Source organism: Bubalus kerabau, chromosome 14 (assembly GCF_029407905.1).
Source record: "Bubalus kerabau isolate K-KA32 ecotype Philippines breed swamp buffalo chromosome 14, PCC_UOA_SB_1v2, whole genome shotgun sequence".
Taxonomy (NCBI): domain Eukaryota; kingdom Metazoa; phylum Chordata; class Mammalia; order Artiodactyla; family Bovidae; genus Bubalus; species Bubalus kerabau.
The window spans coordinates 26,469,300-26,488,367 of NC_073637.1; the positions used below are offsets into that span (position 1 = coordinate 26,469,300).

At 45.6% G+C, this 19,068-nt stretch overlaps 1 protein-coding gene across 5 annotated transcripts in view; it reads left to right on the forward strand.

Moving 5' to 3' along the window:
• FAM110B (family with sequence similarity 110 member B) overlaps nt 1-16,513 on the forward strand; it is a 153,326-nt gene extending 136,813 nt beyond the window's left edge. For 3 of the 5 annotated variants that reach the window (XM_055546042.1, XM_055546041.1, XM_055546040.1), the window contains 2 exons: nt 9,313-10,775; nt 10,918-11,159. In XM_055546042.1, the coding sequence (XP_055402017.1) occupies nt 9,634-10,775; nt 10,918-11,029 (1,254 nt within the window). In that variant the 5' untranslated portion in view covers nt 9,313-9,633 and the 3' untranslated portion in view covers nt 11,030-11,159. Of the gene's footprint in view, nt 1-9,312; nt 11,160-14,911 lie in introns of those variants that run through there. The other 2 variants (XM_055546043.1, XM_055546044.1) reach the window with 2 other exon arrangements.
• Nucleotides 16,514-19,068: the final 2,555 nt, after the last annotated feature.

A 19,068-nucleotide genomic window follows, 5' to 3' on the forward strand; every position in this document is an offset into this window, starting at 1 on the left:
GTTGTTTTTCCCTTGCTGCTTTTAATATTTGTTCTTTGTGTTTGATCTTTGTTAATTTGATTACTATGTGTCTTGGGGTGTTTCGCCTTGGGTTTATCCTATTTGGGACTCTCTGGGTTTCTTGGACTTGGGTGATTATTTCCTTCCCCATTTTAGGGAAGTTTTCAACTATTATCTCCTCAAGTATTTTCTCATGGTCTTTCTTTTTGTCTTCTTCTTCTGGGACCCCTATGATTCGAATGTTGTAGCGTTTAATATTGTCCTGGAGGTCTCTGAGATTGTCCTCATTTCTTTTAATTCGTTTTTCTTTTATCCTCTCTGATTCATTTATTTCTACCATTCTATCTTCTAATTCACTAATCCTATCTTCTGCCTCTGTTATTCTACTATTTGTTGCCTCCAGAGTGTTTTTAATTTCACTTACTGCATTATTCATTATATATTGACTCTTTTTTATTTCTTCTAAGTCCTTGTTAAACCTTTCTTGCATCTTCTCAATCCTTGCCTCCAGGCTATTTATCTGTGATTCCATTTTAATTTCAAGATTTTGGATCAATTTCACTATCATTATTCGGAATTCTTTATCAGGTAGATTCCCTATCTCTTCTTCTTTGGTTTGGTTTGGTGGGCATTTATCCTGTTCCTTTATCTGCTGGCTATTCCTCTGTCTCTTCATCTTGTTTAAATTGCTGAGTTTGGGGTGTCCTTTCTGTATTCTGGCAGTTTGTGGAGTTCTCTTTATTGTGGCGTTTCCTCGCTGTGTGTGGGTTTGTACAGGTGGCTTGTCAAGGTTTCCTGGTTAGGGAAGCTTGTGTCGATGTTCTGGTGGATGGAGCTGTATTTCTTCTCTCTGGAGTGTAATGAAATGTCCAGTAATGAGTTATGAGATGTCTATGGTTTTGGGGTGACTTTGGGCAGCCTGTATCTTGAAGCTCAGGGCTGTGTTCCTTTGTTGCTGGAGAATTTGCTTGTTATGTCTTTCCCTGGAACTTGTTGGCCCTTGTGTGGTGCTTGGTTTCAGTGTCGGTATGGAGGCGTTTGATGAGCTCCTGTCAATTAATGTTCCTTGGAGTCAGGAGTTCCCTGGAGTCAGGGATTGGACTTAAGCCTCCTACTTCCAGTTATCGGTCTTAATTTTACAGTAGTTTCAAAACTTCTCCTTCTATACAGCACCACTGATAAAACATCTACGTTAAAGATGAAAAGTTTCTCTACTGTGAGGGTCACTCAGAGAGGTTCACAGCGTTACATGGAGAAGAGAAGAGGGAGGAGGGAGTTAGAGGTGACCCAAATGAGATGAGGTGGAATCAATAGTGGAGAGAGTGGGCTAGCCAGTAGTCACTTCCTTATGTGCACTCCACAACTGGACCACTCAGAGATGTTCACGGAGTTATACAGGGAAGAGAAGAAGGAGGCAGGAGACAGAGGTGGCCAGAAGGATAAAAGGGGGAAATGAAAAGGCGGGAGACAGATCCAGCCAGTAATCAGTTCCTTAAGTGTTCTCCACCGTCTGGAACACACAGAAATTCAGAGTTGGGTAGAGTAGAGAGGGGTTAGGGAGGAGATACAGGTGACCTGGTGGAGAAAATGGAGAGTCCAAAGGGAGAGAGAGCAGTCCAGCCAGTAATCTCGTACACTAGTGAAAAATGGGTCCTGAAGATTGGGTTCTTAAAGGTACAAAATTGGTAACAAATACATAAAAACAAAAATTAGAAATTAGAGTAGAGTTTGGAATTTCAAAAATGCGATGTTAATGAAAAGGAGAAGGAAAAGAAAGAGAGAAAAAACGAACAAAGAAAAACAAACAAGGTCGTGAAAGTAATAAAGAAACTACAGGTACAAAATTGATAACTAATACCAAACAGCAAAAATTAAAAATCCAGAGTAGAGTTTGGAATTTCAAAAATACAACGTTAAAAAAAAAAAAAAAAAAAAAGAAGAAGAAGAAAAATAAAGAGAGAAAACAAACAAACCAACAAAAACAATGTCGCAAAAATTATAAAGAAAATACAGGTACAAAATTGATATCAAATACCAAAAAGCATAAATTAAAAATCTTGAGTAGAGTTTGGAATTGCAGATATACGATGTTATATAAAAGAAGAAGAGAAAGAAACAGAGGAAAAAAAAAAAAAAAAGTCACAGCAATTATGAAAAAAACTACAGGTACAAAATTGATAACATATATCAAATGGCTAAAATTAAAAATCTAGAGTAGAGTTTGGAATTTCAAAAATGCAATGTTAAAGAAAAGAAGAAAAAGAAAAAAAAAAAAAAAAAACCACGGTCAAAAAATTATAAAATATATATATGAAGTTTGCTGAAGAAGAAAAAAAAAAATAGGGTCTTTTTTTTTTTTTTTTGCAAAGTAATAGTTATAAAAGTGAAAATTAAAGGACAATAGAGGACTTAAAAAAATTTTTTTTAATTTAAAAAAAAAAGAAAGAAAGAAAGATTGATCGTAAAAATAGTAAAAATATATCTAGGTCTTTCTCTGGTTTTGTTGTGAGTATTGTGGGTTCAGTTCATTTTTGGCAGTTCCTTAGTCCGACTTATATTTCTCAAGATCTATAGGCCCCTTCCTATGTAATCCGTAGTAACCACAGGGTTTTAATCTATGGCCTGTAGCTTCCAAGGCGTTTCCCTCTGTTAGAGCTTCTTCTGTTTGCTGGTCTCTTCAGTGTCTGGTTCCCGCCCTGACACAAAGGGGACGGTGGAGGACCCTATTTTTTTTTTTTTTTTAATTTAGGCTCACTTGTTCAGCCGCGCTGTGGGGAGGGAGGGAGGGATGCTGCAAACAGATAACACTGGCGTGCGCTCGAAGTGCCTCGGCCACACTGGGTCTGCCCCCGCTCACGGCGCGTGTAACCTCCCTGCCCACACTGCTTGGGCTCTAGGTTGTTCCGCCGGGAACAATCAGAGGCCCGCCCTGGACTGAGCTCCCAGGTCCAAGCCGCTCCGGTTCAGGCACTCGGGTAGTCCTCAGAGGCGCAGACTCGGTTGGGCCTGCGTTTTGTGTTCTTCCCAGGTCGAGCAGCTCAGGCGATGAGGTGCTTGGCGGGCGCCAATGCTGCGACTTATCGCCTCCCCGCCACTCGGTTATCTGGGTGTAAAACCGGCGCACCTTCTCAGGCAGATGTTGACCGTCCAGACCCCCAGGAAGTTTTAGTTAGCAAAGAAGCCTGCTTACAGTTTTATAGATAGTGTCTCTCTGGGGCTGCGATTGCCCCCTTCTGGCTCTGGTTGCCTGTCACCGGAGGGGGAGGTCTGCAGCCGGCTATCTCTGTTCAGTCCTTTGTTCTGTGCGCGGGCCTGGCGGTGTCTTAGGTTAGGGCTGGCTTTTCGCGTGGTAGATATCCCACAGTCTGGTTTGCTAGCCCAAATTATTTCGCTCAGATAGCGCTCAGGACATTCGGCCCGATTCTTACTCTAAGGGACACAGCCCGTGCCGCACTTCCCTGCCCAGCCCCCGCTTGCTAACGCCGTGTGCAGGCGTCTGCGCTGCTTCTCCGCTGGGGGAGTTCCCGTAGGGCTCACAATCCGCGATTTTTAATTGTTTATTTTTTTTTTTTCCCCTCCCTTTTATGTTGCCCTCTGTGCTTCCAAAGCTCGGCACAGATTCGGCAGTGAGAGGGTTTCCTGGTGTTTGGAAACTTCTCTCTTTTTAAGACTCCCTTCCCGGGACGGAACTCCGTCCCTCCCTCTTTTGTCTCTTTTTTTGTCTTTTATATTTTTTCCTACCTCCTTTCGAAGAGTTGGGCTGCTTTTCTGGGTGCCTGATGTCCTCTGCCGGCATTCGGAAGTTGTTTTGTGGAATTTACTCGATGTTTAAATGCTCTTTTGATGAATTTGTGGGGGAGAAAGTGTTCTCCCCGTCCTACTCCTCCGCCATCTTGGCTCCTCCTCCAAGCATCTTTTAATTTCATGGCTGCAGTCACCATCTGCAGTGATTTTGGAGCCCCAAAAAATAAAGTCTGACACTGTTTCCCCATCTGTGTGCCATGAAGTGATGGGACCAGATGCCATGACCTTAGTTTTCTGAATGTTGAGCTTTAAGCCAACTTTTTCACTCTCCACTTTCACTTTCATCAAGAGGCTTTTTAGTTCCTCTTCACTTTCTGCCATAAGGGTGGTGTTATCTGCATATCTGAGGTTATTGATATTTCTCCCGGCAATCTTGATTCCAGCTTGTGCTTCTTCCAGCCCAGCATTTCTCATGATGTACTCTGCATATAAGTTAAATAAGCAGGGTGACAATATGCAGCCTTGACGTACTCCTTTTCCTATTTGGAACCAGTCTGTTGTTCCATGTCCAGTTCTAACTGTTGCTTCTTGACCTGCATATAGGCTTCTCAAGAGGCAGGTCAGGTGGTCTGGTATTCCCATCTCTTGAAGAATTTTCCACAGTTTATTGTGATCCACACAGTCAAAGGCATTGGCATAGTCAATAAAGCAGAAAGAGATGTTTTTCTGGAACTCTCTTGCTTTTTCCATGATCCAGCAGATGTTGGCAATTTGATCTCTGGTTCTTCTGCCTTTTCTAAAACCAGCTTGAACATCTGGAAGTTCGCGGTTCACATATTGCTGAAGCCTGGCTTGGAGAATTTTGAGCATTACTTTACTAGCATGTGAGATGAGTGCAATTGTGCGGTAGTCTGAGCATTCTTTGGCATTGCCTTTCTTTGGGATTGGAATGAAAACTGACCTTTTCCAGTCCTGGGGCCACTGCTGAGTTTTCCAAATTTGCTGGCATATCGAGTGCAGCACTTTCACAGCATCATCTTTCAGGATTTGAAATAGCTCAACTGGAATTCCATCACCTCCACTAGCTTTGTTCATAGTGATGCTTTCTAAGGCCCACTTGACTTCACATTCCAGGATGTCTGGCTCTAGGTCAGTGATGACACCATTGTGATTATCTGGGTCATGAAGATCTTTTTTGTACAGTTCTTCTGTGTATTCTTGCCACCTTTTCTTAATATCTTCTGCTTCTGTTAGGTCCATACCATTTCTCTCCTTTATCGAGCCCATCTTTGCATGAAACATTCCCTTGGTATCTCTAATTTTCTTGAAGAGATCTCTAGTCTTTCCCATTCTGTTGTTTTCCTCTATTTCCTTGAATTGATCACTGAGGAAGACTTTCGTATCTCTCCTTGCTATTCTTTGGAACTCTGCATTCAGATGCTTATATCTTTCCTTTTCTCCTTTTCTTTTTGCTTCGCTTCTTTTCACAGCTATTTGTAAGGCCTCCTCAGATAGCCATTTTGCTTTTCTGCATTTCTTTTCATAGGGATGGTCTTGCTCCCTGTCTCCTGTACAATGGCATGAACCTCCATCCATAGTTCATCAGGCTAGTTCACACTGTCTATCAGATCTAGTCCCTTAAATCTAGTTCTCACTTCCACTGTATAATCATAAGGGATTTGATTTAGATCATACCTGAATGGTCTAGTGGTTTTCCCTACTTTCTTCAGTTTAAGTCTGAATCTGGCAATAAGGAGTTCATGATCTGAGCCACAGTCAGCTCCCAGTCTTGTTTTTGCTGACTGTATAGAGCTTCTCCATCTTTGGCTGCAAAGAATATAATCAATCTGATTTAGGTGTTGACCATCTGGTGATGTCCATGTGTAGAGTCTCCTCTTGTGTTGTTGGAAGAGGGTGTTTGCTATGACCAGTGTGTTCTCTTGGCAAAACTCTATTAGCCTTTGCCCTGCTTCATTCTGTACTCCAAGGCCAAATTTGCCTGTTACTCCAGGTGTTTCTTGACTTCCTACTTTCGCATTCCAGTCCCCTATAATGAAAAGAACATCTTTTGGGTGTTAGTTCTAAAAGGTCTTGTAGGTCTTCATAGAACTGTTCCACTTCAGCTTCTTCAGCGTTATTGGTTGGGGCATAGGCTTGGATTACTGTGATATTGAATGGTTTGCCTTGGAAACGAACAGAGATCATTCTGTCATTTTTGAGATTGCATCCAAGTACTGCATTTCAGACTCTTTTGTTGACCATGATAGCTACTCCATTTCTTCTAAGGGATTCCTTCCCACAGTAGTAGATATAATGGTCATCTGAGTTAAATTCACCCATTCCAGTCCATTTCAATTCGCTGATTCCTAGAATGTCAACATTCACTCTTGTCATCTCCTGTTTGACCACTTCCAATTTGCCTTGATTCATGGACCTAATAGTCCAGGTTCCTATGCAATATTGCTCTTTACAGCATCGGACCTTGCTTCTATCACCAGTCACATCCACAACTGGGTATTGTTTTTGCTTTGGCTCCATCCCTTCATTCTTTCTGGAGTTATTTCTCCACTGATCTCCAGTAGCATATTGGGCACCTACTGACCTGGGGAGTTCCTCTTTCAGTATCCTATCATTTTGCCTTTTCATACTGTTCATGGGGTTCTCAAGGCAAGAATACTGAAGTGGTTTGCCATTCCCTTCTCCAGTGGACCACATTCTGTCAGACCTCTCCACCATGACCCATCCGTCTTGGGTGGCCCCACACGGCATGGCTTGGTTTCATTGAGTTAGACAAGGCTGTGGTCCATGCAATCAGATTGGCCAGCTTTCTGTGATGATGGTTTCAGTGTGTCTGACCTCTGATGCCCTCTCACAACACCTACCGTCTTACTTGGGTTTCTCTTACCTTGGACGTGGGGTATCTCTTCACGGCTGCTCCAGCAAAGCGCAGCCGCTGCTCCTTATCTTGGATGAGGTTGCCCTTCCTGACCTTGAACGTGGAGTAGTTCCTCTCTCCTGCGCCCGCGCAGCTACCATTCCTCAGACATGGGGTAGCTCCTCTCGGCAGCCGCCCCTGACCTCGGACATGGGGTAGCTCTGATTTTTTTTATACTAATACCACTTTATTTATTTTGTAAATTAGTTAATGGATATGTTAGTTGAATCAGTTCAGTTCAGTCGCTCAGTCATGTCCAACTCTTTGTGACCCCATGGACTGCAACACGCCAGGCCCCCCTGTTCATCACCAACTCCCGGAGTTTACTCAGACACATGCCCATTGAGTCAGTGATGCCATCCAACCATCTCATCCTCTGTCATCCCCTTCTCCTCCTGCCTTCAATCTTCCCCAGCATCAGGGTCTTTTCAAATCAGTCAGTTTCGAATCAGGTGACCAAAGTATTGGAGTTTCAGCTTCAGTATGTTAGTTAAATACTTACTCTCTTAATACTCCTAATTATAACCAACGATGCTGAGTCTGAACCCTTTTTTGGAATGCTGATGCGCTCACTCATCAGTGTTCGCTGCCAGCAGTGACAGGGGTGTTCAGAGGGCTGCAGAGATAAATGTGACACTGTATCATGTGCTAAGTAGTAGGTAGCACACTAAGTCATGTCTGACTCTTTGCCACCCCATGAACTGCAGCACGCCAGGCTTCCCTGTCCTCCACTATCTCCCAGAGTTTGCTCAAATTCAGTCGATTGAATCGGTGATGCCATACAACCATCTGGCCCTGTCACCTCATTCTCCTGCCCTCAGTCTTTCCCAGCATCAGGGTCTTTTCCAATAAGTCAGCTCTTTGCTTCAGATGCCCAAAGTACTAGAGCTTCAGCTTCATCATCACTCCTTCCAATGAATATTCAGGATTGCTTTCCTTTAGGATGGACTAATTTGATCTCCTTCAACTCTCAAGAGTCTTCTCCAGCACCACCACAACTTTGAAAGCACTGATTCTTCTGTGCTCAGCCTTCTTTATGGTCCAAGTCTCATGTCCATACATGACTACTGGAAAAACTATAGCTTTGACTAGATGGACCTTTGACAGCAAAATGATGTCTCTGCTTTTTAATATGCTGTCCAGGTTTGTCATAGCTTTCCTTCCAAGGGACAAGTGTCTTTTAAGTTCATGGCTGCAGTCACCATCTGCAGTGATTGTGAAGCCCAAGAAAATAAAATCTGTCACTGCTTCCACTCTTTCCCTTTCTGTTTGCCATGAAGTGATGGAAGCCAATGCCATGATCTTAGTTTTTTCTAATGTTGAGTTTCAAACTAGCTTTCTCAGTCCCTCATCAAGAGGCTCTTTAGTTCTTCTTCACTTTCTGCCATTAGAGTGGTATCATTTGCATATCTGAGATTATTGAGTTCCCCTGGCAAGCTTGATTCCAGCTTGTGATTCAACCAGCTGGGCAATTCACATGATGCACTCTGCATATAAGTTAAATAAGCAGGGTGACAATACATAGGCTTGTCATATTTCTTTCCCAATTTGAACCAGTCAGTTGTTCCATGAATGGCTCTAAGTGCTGCTTCCTGACTCATGTACAGGTTTCTCAGGAGACAGGTAGGTGGTCTGTTACTCCCATCGCTTTAAGTAGAATGATTTATCTTGGGAGTATTAATAAGTGTTTCACTGTAGTGGTCTTGGTTGAGGGGTGGGGGAGTCAAGTTTTTCAGAAGGTCATAAATAAGACCCATGAATGCTTAACTGTTATACAAGTTTTCTATAAAGTAACATATTTAAGTATGATTTACACCTTGTCTTCTTAGTTCTCTGGGGGACTTGGAAAAATACATAAAAAAAACTTGATTTCTGCCCATTGTGTGAAAAATTATGGAGCATTTATAATCAGAATATCTTTTTATATGGTTGATCTAGAAGTATTTCTAGGGGTGTTCTTGTCTGGTGCTTGGTTAGTTAAAAAAAAGCTTGTATTTAATGAGATGAACTTAGTACACATTTCGTTTACAGGAGATGGTGTTTTCAAATACACTGGTTAGCGAAAATAAGATAAACATGTTGACTTTTGAAAAACCGTTTTGTGATTACTGTCGTTTCTTGCCATCTTTTAAGTTCTTGAAGCGTTAGGTGCTTGTTAAAGTTAGAGTGATTGAAGTCAGAAGTTTTGCTTCATTGCAAAACAGGCACCTTAGAAGTCACCGAGACTGTAGCCTAAGCAGATAAGAGAGCCACAGGAATCCAGTGACATGTCATGAACTGGGAACCGGGCTTTGCGGACCAACATTTCTACTGTCATCTCGTGTTTCCTGGGTTTGGGTTTAAGTGATGTCGGGCCGGGCGTGATCGGGAGGCGGGTCTCTCTGATGGGGAGGCGCCAGGAGGAGTTGGCGCGTGGGAACCCTCCGCCGCTCTTCTTCCGGAGCCGCGCCGGCCTCCGAGCGCCGGGCGCGGGCGGTGGGGCCCCATGCGGCCGCCGGGATCACCTCCCTCCCGGGCTGGCGGGGGGCGCCCCGGGGCGGGGGCGGCAGGGCGGGGGCGCGCGGCTTCGCTGTTGCTACAGCCGTGATGTCACTCGCCCATCCTAACCCGCGGTTGGTTGTTGTGTGTTTCAGCTCTGCCTGCAGTTGAACACAAAGACCTGGAGGAGACTCCCACATCCTTCGGGGAGGAGAAAGGAGGCGGCGAGGCCCGATTAAAGGAACTTGGAGGCTGGTGGCCTCTCCGCACCGGCCGGCCGGCGAGGGGGCGAGGGGGCGAGGGGATTAGAGTCCCGGGGCGGTGACCGAGCAGGAGATGAGGCGCTGCTGCCGCCGCTGACCCTCGGTTCCTGACCATCCGCTGCGCTTTGTGCCGCCCGCACATGTGTCTGCCCGGCGCATCCGGAGGCGCGCACACGAGCATCCACCACGGCCGCCGGGGAGAGAGTGCCCGCCATGCCCACGGAGAGCCTACAGACAGGTAGCATGGTGAAGCCGGTCAGCCCCGCCGGCACCTTCACGTCGGCCGTGCCCCTGCGCATCCTCAACAAGGGGCCCGACTACTTTCGCCGCCAGGCGGAGCCCAACCCCAAGAGACTCAGCGCCGTGGAGCGGCTGGAGGCCGACAAGGCCAAGTACGTCAAGAGCCAGGAGGTCATCAACGCCAAGCAGGAGCCCGTGAAGCCGGCGGTGCTGGCCAAGCCCCCCGTGTGCCCCGCCGCCAAGCGCGCGCTCGGCAGCCCCACGCTCAAGGGCTTCGGCGGCGGCGGCGGCGGCGGAGCCAAGAGCGAGGGGGGCGCGCCTCGCGAGACCCTGAAGCTGGAGATCCTCAAGAACATCCTCAACAGCTCCGAAGGCTCGAGCACGGGCTCGGGCCACAAGCACAGCGCGCGGAACTGGCCGGCGCCCCGGGCTGACGCGGCCGAGCTGCACCGGCACTCGTTCGCCGAGTCGCTGCGCGCGCGCCCCGCACCGGGCCGGGGCAGCCCCCAGGAGGGCGGCTCGCACGTGGGCCGCCGGCCGCCCGAGCCCGCCTCTTCCGCCGCCGCCGCCGCCGACGCCTTTCTGCACGTGTCGCACAGCTCCTCGGACATCCGCCAGGGGCCCGGGGCCAGGCCCCTGAAGGCCATCCTCCCCTGCAGCAGTTCCGCCCCGCCGCTGCCCCCCAAGCCCAAGGTGGCCGCCCCGGCCGCAGTGAAGTCCCCCGAGGCTGAGGCGACCGAGCCGGCCGGCGGAGTGGGCCGGAGACCCTCGCTGCAGCGCTCCAAGTCAGACTTGAGCGATAGGTATTTCCGCGTGGACGCCGACGTGGAGCGCTTCTTCAACTACTGCGGACTGGATCCAGAGGAGCTGGAGAACCTGGGCATGGAGAACTTCGCGCGGGCCAACTCGGACATCATCTCGCTCAACTTCCGCAGCGCCAGCATGATCAGCTCGGACTGCGAACAGTCTCAGGACAGTAACAGTGACCTTAGGAACGATGACAGTGCCAATGACCGGGTGCCCTATGGCATCTCCGCCATCGAGAGGAACGCGCGCATCATCAAGTGGTTGTACAGCATCAAACAGGCCAGGGAGTCGCAGAAGGTGTCCCACGTGTAAGAGGCAGCAGCGCGCCCGGAGGGAGGCAGGGGGGGTCTCTGTCCGCGCCTCGGCACTTGTGAAGGTTGTGAGGTCTCCTTGAAGTGTTGTGAGCTTCTCCACTCTCTTTGTGTTGCTTGTTGTGCAATGTCTTTCCAGTTGCATGCCCGCCAACACGGGGACTGACCTGGCGTCCTCGGCTACCATCGCTGCAGAGCCTGGCTGGTTGCGCGTCACCCGCCCCAAAGTGTCAGGCCACATCCTAATTTAGGGCTTCAATCTTTGGCAAAACTGTTTACACGGAAAACGGTATACAACTTCTTCAATATTTATGTGGTTCTAGTGTTTTTATATCCCGCGCTATGGTGTCTTAATTAAAGGTTTTATCAACTGGCTTTTAAGTTGGGAGTAACATCTTTTTGAATTAAAAAAAAAAAAAAGCCTATTTGCCTACATGTGAGATCCTAACGGGAAAATAAATGGGCTCTGCTATCAGATAGTGAGGGATCCCAGAGAGACCCGGGCTGGGCTTTCTGAGAAAGAAAGTGGGGAATCCGATGTCAGTCATTTACTAGTGACAGTCCTCTTGCCATTTACACAAGTAATGATTGGGGACACGTATGTTCTGTGTCTGATTTGGTGTATAAACTTTGATGGTTCTGTGTAATACTGACCCCAAGGAAAGACAATCAGATACAATGTAGGGGATTAAATCAGGAGGTTGGGTGTTAAGAGGGGCTTGTTGCTATTGATCTGATTTGGGTTGATTAAGAAATTTTGACTATCAATCATTTGACAGAACTGGCCACCCTAGAGCTGATACTGAATTTTTTTAAGTTAGTTTTTTGGTTGAGAATTCTAAGTGTATTCTCCTCCCTCCCTTTGTTGTAATTGTTTTATCTGGGAGAGGGGAGTGGGGTTTGGGTGGTGGGAACCACCTGAAGACCACTGAACACAAATGGAAATGCCAGCCATATCAGTTTAGAGCCTTCTCTTCAGAAGTCAGTACCTTTGGTAGCTGAACCAGATCTGGGCAGCATGACTATGTCCTCATGCATATGTTAACCTGTGAGGCTGCAGGGAACTTGAAACATGACTCTGTAGCTTTTCAACCCGAAGATCCGTAGGGCTGCATATCAGCTTGTTCCCCCATAACCTGTCCTACAGGTGGTCTAGTTGGCTGGCCCTCAGCTGACAGTCATCCTGCAGTAGCCAAGGGGTCCACCTGGGATGCTCGGCTTCCTCGCTCTTATAGACACGCCCTGGAGCTCCCAGCAGCACTGCCTTAGCCTTCATCAGCTCATAGGACACTTTTTATGCTGTAAATGCTGTAAGACTTTGTACATACTTCAGTTGTTTATGAAATCTTGAAGAAGAAGAAGAAAAAAGAAACGTTACTCTAATAAATAGCTCTGGTGCAGGCTTTCATGGTGGTGGTTTCTCTTTGTCTTTTCCTTCGCTCCCTCCACAGAAGTTTCACTTTGGACTGTGAGCCAGAAGGAGACTTTTGAGGGTCTTGAAGAAACAGCATTTCATTAAGTTATTTTCACCATATCACAATTATTCTGAACAGCTGTATTCTTCACTGTAGTTAGATCAGTGTGCTTTTTTGCTAAAATAGTTTCATTGGGGCTCCTAAAATCTGCTGCTGCTGCTTAGTTCACAACTTTCAGTTTTTTTATCTTTTCTTAAAATCAGGATTTTTTACATCTTCCACCAGACTCTTAAGTTGTAATTATTTGTTACAACTTCTGACAGTGGAGTTCTGACAGTGGAGACATACCTTTGAAATTTATAGCCTTGTTCTTAATTGAACAAACCCAGGATTCTTAATGTTACATGTGTTTATATAGTAGTCCACTCATTCATTCATTCATTCCTCTATCAAAAGGGTATATGATGAGTGATTCCGTTTTCAGGCCTCACCATCGACCCAAGACTGCTGTGGTCAACAACACAGTGTCTGCCTCAAGTAACATCTTGAGGCAGATTTTCACTTGAATTTTCATTCTAGTGAAGTATCATTCCTCCCAGTGGACCTGTCTTATCTCCTGTTATTAATAGGACATTGAGTATTCAACAGCTATTTAATGAATCAAGTTATTTGAAGATTAACATTTTTTAAAAGTTCCATATAACATGTAAAAGTAAAAGAGGATTATTTTTAAAGTTTCAGAAACAATATGATTTCCAACTTTTACACTCACCAACATTTTCCTTTGAAAATCAGACTTGGTTCTTTAACTCTCTACTGGTTTTGAATTTTTCTGGTTCTCTTCTTAATTTTAGTTCAACTAGAACTCTACTTGCCAGAAGAGTCTGAAATACTGCTATGAGTGGTGATGGTAGAATGGATTAAAGATAATAGGATGAAAGCTTAATATTTTTATATACACACACATTTTCTTCCTTCATCATTTGGATAGAAATGAAGCCATTTAAAATATTCATGGCTTTAGTATTTATATACCCATCTCTTTCTGGGGCTATTGAAATACCAAAGATAGATGTTACTCTCCTAAAGTAACTGGTGTTGTTGGGAGATGAGGGCTTGGCAAATTTAATATCACTGCCTATGCTGTTTTAGTTATAGATTTTGTTTCAGTTCTTCCAGTGCTTCAAAACCACCTTAACCTGTGTTCCAACAAACCTATAACTCACCCCACTATTGTTCAGTCTAATCGTCTGTGGCCTTTATACCATGAACAAATGTGAGGCTTTGGGTTCTTATGGAACTTGGGAATTCTTTATTTTCTTTTTGTCCTTGAAATTAGAGCTTCTATAAAAGATGATTTCAAATGCTTCACATTAAATCCAAGAGTAAGCCATTTCCTAATTGTGAAGTCCTTTTTGCAAAATGCTCACTTTTTTTGGCTCATGGGTGTAAGTATATTGATAGTGTGTGTGCATGGGTGATGATACTGTTGGTGTGAATATAGGGCTGTAATATAGTTCAGCCCACTTTTATTCCCCCACACAGTGTAGAGTGACGCAGGATTGCACTAGCTGGCCCTAGAGACTACTTGTTTCTTTCCGCAAAGCAGCATCTTTTATGACAATCCTCCCATACCCACCTCCTCTATCATTAACTCTGTTCAGGCTCTCTTCTTCTCTTGACTGCGCTGTTATTCCTACAACTTTTTAACTGGAGGTCCCCCTCTATCCAGTCAGCCTCTACCCATCTCATTTCTTGCCAAGGATATTGTAATCAACTCTGTTCATGTCATTCTTCTAAGTAAAAACATCCTTCCACTTAAACAAGTTGCTAATAGGAGATTAATCCTAACTTCTTAACAAGATTGTCAGGCATCTCGCTATCAGGCCTCACGTTCTGTGTCCCTTTTAGCCACCAAGCCTAGGCCTCTGGGCTCCAACCAAACCGAAGTTTTCACTGGGGACTTTTTAACCACTGCATCAGTGATCTATCTATACCTATGTGGTGGTAATGGTGACTCAGACAGTAGAGAATCTGCCTGCCATGCAGGTGACCCGGCTTCAATCCCTGGGTTGGAAAGATCCCCAGGAATAGGGAATGGCTACCCATTCCAGTATTCTTGCCTGGGAAATACCATGGACAGAGGACCCTGGTGGGTTACAGTCCATGGGGGTCACAAAGAGTCAGCTAAGACTGAGCAACTAACACACTCAGTGATCTATGGCTGCTAACAAATTTCCCCACTATTCAGCAACTTAAGACAATAAGTATTTGTTATCTTGGTTTCTGTAGATCAGGGATCCTGGCAAGGCTTAGCCAGATGGTTCTGGCCCAAGCTGTCTAATCAGGCTGCAGAGAGGTGTCAGCCAGGGCTGCATCATCTGAAGGCTTGAACCAAGGCTGGATGATCTGCTTCTAAGAGAGCTCACATGGTATCAGCAGGAGTCCTTACAGCATGACAGCTGGCTCCCCACTCTCCCCGAGGGAGTGACCTGGGCAGGAAGAAGCCAAGTCACATACCTCCACCATGCCCAGTTCATCAGGAGAGTATCACCAAACACAGCCCATAGTCATGAGGAGGAGAAGGAGGCTCCACTATTCTAAAAGAAGGAAGATCAAAGAATTTGTGGGCTTTGTTTTTTTTTTTTAAGTTTTTAAAAATGTGGACTATTTTTAAAGTCTTTATTGAATGTGTTACAGTACTGCTTCTTGTTTCAGTTTCTTGGCTCTGACGTATGTGGGAACTTAGTTCCCTGACCAGGGATCAAACCTGCACCCCTGCCCTGGAAGATGAAGTCCTAACCATTCAACCACTGGGGATGTCCCTGTGGACTTACTTTAATAAATATCACCACTACTGCTATGCCAGAGACGTCCCTATGGACTTACTTTCATATCACCACTACGGCTACGCCAGGGACATCCCTGTGGACTTACTTTAATAAATATCACCACTACTGCTGAATTCCTGGGACTCTTCATTCTGTGAGGAATGTCTTCCTTTCCCTCCTTGGCCTTGTAGACTCAGCTATCAAGCAGTGAGATTTTTTTTTTTTTTTTTTTTTTTTTGAGTTTCAGAATTGCCTTTTCCTGTTAGACATGACTTTTGTCATGACCACCATGGCCCCAGCCTTTGCTGGATTACATGGGTGCCTCTCTGTGAATTTCGAGACGGTATGCTTTCCCCAGAATATATTATTTTCTGCCTGGGGACAGAGGTGGAACCTCCTAATAAATTCACAAATCTCTGATGGTTATGATGTGAACTATGGCCCCAGAATTGGGCATAGAAGCCCAGGGTATGAAGCAGATCTCATTAAGTGTTGGCTTGATACTTTTAAGCTATCACATTTAAGTTATATACTGCTTACATAAATGTTATGAATGTTACAATGAACCCAAGGTGCTAGTTACTGTCCCATTTTAGAGGTGATGAACATCAGATCCATGGAGATTAAGCTCCTTGAGCAAGATCCCAGAGGAAGTAAGTGACAGAGGAAACTGGAACTCAATTCTGTGATTCTGCTCTGCTCTCCTTACAGCCCAGCTCAGGACCAGGACAGGCAGACTGGGTGTGTTGTACTTAAAAACCAAAGCACCCTTACATTTATCTTGGTAATTTTATCTGCCGCCTGTGTGTACAAGCATGTCTCAAACAGTCAGATTTTCAGCAATTTCACTCTTACGAAATGGTAACCGATAATTTTTTTTTAAAGACTTCAATCCACTGAGTTCAAAGAGATGAAGCTGTAGAGTCGCATTCTTTCAGCTCTGAGTGAGCCGTTTTGAAGCCCCATCCTTCTTTTTTGGTCAAGGACTTGAAGAAGGGCAAACAGTGGAGGGAAAGGTCTGGCCGTGATTCAAGGATCAGGAGACACATTTGGATGATGGGGTGATTTGGCATTGCTCCCCTGTGCCAGCCTCAGGGATGCACAGTGTATACTGACCAGGAGGTGCCCCAGAAGGAATGAACAGGAGAAGGCGTTCCAGAAGAAAGGAGAGTCTTCACTTAGAAAAGACAACTCATCTCACTGTGATTTTTGAAGTGTCCAACCTGCCTTGTCCACTTAGCCCTGGAGGATGATGCGAGGTTCCACGGACTTTCCCTTTGCTGTCTGAGAGCTGCTGGGTCGGGGGTCAGAGGCTGGGCAGCTGCAGGCTTGGCTCTAAACAAGTCAGCTGCACAGAGGGCTTCTTGGGTGTTTAGCTTGTCCCCTTGCTTTGGCAGAAACAAAGAAGAAGGAAAGTCCAGAGGGCGAGGGACATCCGCAGCCCTTGGAACCCCTTCCTTCAATTCCTGAGAGCCATCTGGCTAAGTTTGCCTCCACTCCCTCATTTGTGAAGTGGGAGGAAACCAGCTGATGTGTGTTCCTTGGCCTCGGGGCTTTGTGACAGCACTGAGAGCTGTTTGGGAAGCACCAGGATGAGGCACGAGGAGTGAAAATTCAGAGATGACTGGGGTCCTCTTTCTCCTCGCAGGCAGGAAAGCAGGCAAGGCCTGAAGGCGACCCAGACCCGTTACTGAAGGGCATTTGCTGCACCGGCCGCCTGAGCACGTTTCAGTTGGGCAAAGAAAGAAAGTTGTAAAAGGCTTCTTCTCTGAATAGAAGGAATCTCCAGCAACTGTCTAGGTTGTCAGAAGCTGATAGAATCGAGTGTGACCGGGTACAGACCAGACACAAAGCTACAGAGTGTGTTAGTCACTCAGTCATGCCCGACTCTTTGCAACCCCATGGACTGTAGCCTGCCAGGCTCTTCTGTCCATGGAATTATTCAGGAAAGAATACTGGAGTGTGTTGCCATGCCCTCCTCCAGGGGATCTTCCCAACCCAGGGATCAAACGCTGGTCTCCTGCATTGCAGGCAGACTCTTTATCATCTGAGCCACCAACCACAACAAAGCTACAAGGATGATATAATGATGATACAGTCTTTCACAAGCTGGGCATTTAATTCATTTCACATTCATGAAGCAACCATCAGGATGTCTTCGATGCAATGCTAAAATAAGCCAGTTGTCACATTATCTCATTACTCTCACAAGCACCTTGGAAATAAATTAGAATCCATTTTGCCAATGAGAGATCTGAAGATTAAACAACTTCTCGAAGCCATACATCCAATAAGTAGAAGTAAAATGCAAACCCAAGTTAATAAAGCATGTCCTAAGACTCATTCCACAATGAGTTTTTAGCATGTAGGCTGGTATGAGCCATTTTTGCTTCTTTGTGGTAAGCTGTCTTGCAGACTATTTCTCAGAAGCTTAAAATACCACTGTGTATCTTGGTTTGTGATTTCTCACACAGGGAGTGACTCAAAACTCCTCATCATACCTGACCACATCAAGATGGAAGTTTCTCAGTTCTTCTGAGAGAGACCATAGTGATCCATTGTCTCTTTCCAGCTTATTTTACGGAGGAAGAAAGAGATGCACAGAAAGGAGGTGATGGGTTTCAGCCAGGGTTGAAGAGTAGATGGAGGTAGAGCCAAGTGCCCTGTAGCACCCCCCAAACTAGTATATCCCAGACTCGGAAGACCCAGTACCACTAAAAATTCCATCACATGATGTGATTAGCATAGATTCTGTTATTCCTACACTGTGTCCCTTGCTTCATAAACTATCAGATATTTAAAGAAACTTCAATTAGTAGACTCTGTTAATATACGTTACTATATTACTATACTGGAGAAGGAAATGGCAACCCAGTCCAGTATTCTTGACTGGAGAATCCCATGGACAGAGGAGCCTAGTGGGCTACAGTCCATGGGGCCACAAAGAGCTGATATGACTCTATCTATGTCTCTTCCACCTCCTGGATTGTCAGGCAGATTCTTTACCACTAGCACCACCTGGGAAGCTCTAATATACACAAACTATCTTTAAATTAACCCTGCTAAGTTAAGTTGCTTCAGTCGTGTTCCACTCTGTGCGACCCCATAGACGGCAGCCCACCAGGCTCCACCATCCCTGGGATTCTCCAGGCAAGAACACTGGAGTGGGTTGCCATTTCCTTCTCCAATGCATGAAAGTGAAAAGTGAAAGTGAAGTCACTCAGTCATGTCCAACTCTTCGTGACCCCATGGACTGCAGCCTACCAGGCTCCTCCGTCCATGGGATTTTCCAGGTAAGAGTACTGGAGTGGGTTGCCATTGCCTTCTCTATAGCAGGTATAAAATACTTTTAAAAATTAAGAAATTTCTCTAGGCACAATGTTGGCAATTCTGGAAATGATGACCACTATTTTCATATTATTGTAGTGCCTCCACCATCCATAGGTGTCCAGAATTCCTTGAGAGCTTAGGTACCATTTTTCCAGGCCTGATGCCTCTGCCTCCTGCATTCCCCAGGGCAGACATTGCCTCTGTTTCCAGTATCCAGTCCCTCTCCTCTTGGCTCACAAGTAGTTTGCATTCTCACACCCCACATTGTTAGGTGTGGCCAATGAACCATGAGTAGAAGCGACCAGAGTTACAGCTCAGACATCTAGTCCCAAATCTGCCATCTTTTTTTGCCCCAAACATGGCAGCCAATAAAATTCCTCAGAGCAGCAAAATTTCAGAGCCACCAGGACCCTGAATGAGGACAAGGTTGAAGACAGCCCTCTGCCCCCGACCCAGGGGGTGAACTTTGACCTTGTAAATAACCAAGAGTTTGAAGATTGCTTTTTTTCCTGTAGCACAATCTAGCCCATTGTAACTATTGTCTCAGAAGAAAAGCAACCAATATAGACATAGCAGCACGTACATAGAAGACCACATGGCAGAATCAAATGGCCAGGCTTAACACGCTGTTTCTCAAAGTGCGCCCTCAAAACCCGCTTGAATTCCTTGAGGCTCTCACTAAATTCTGGGCTCTGCTCCAGGCCCAGGAATCTG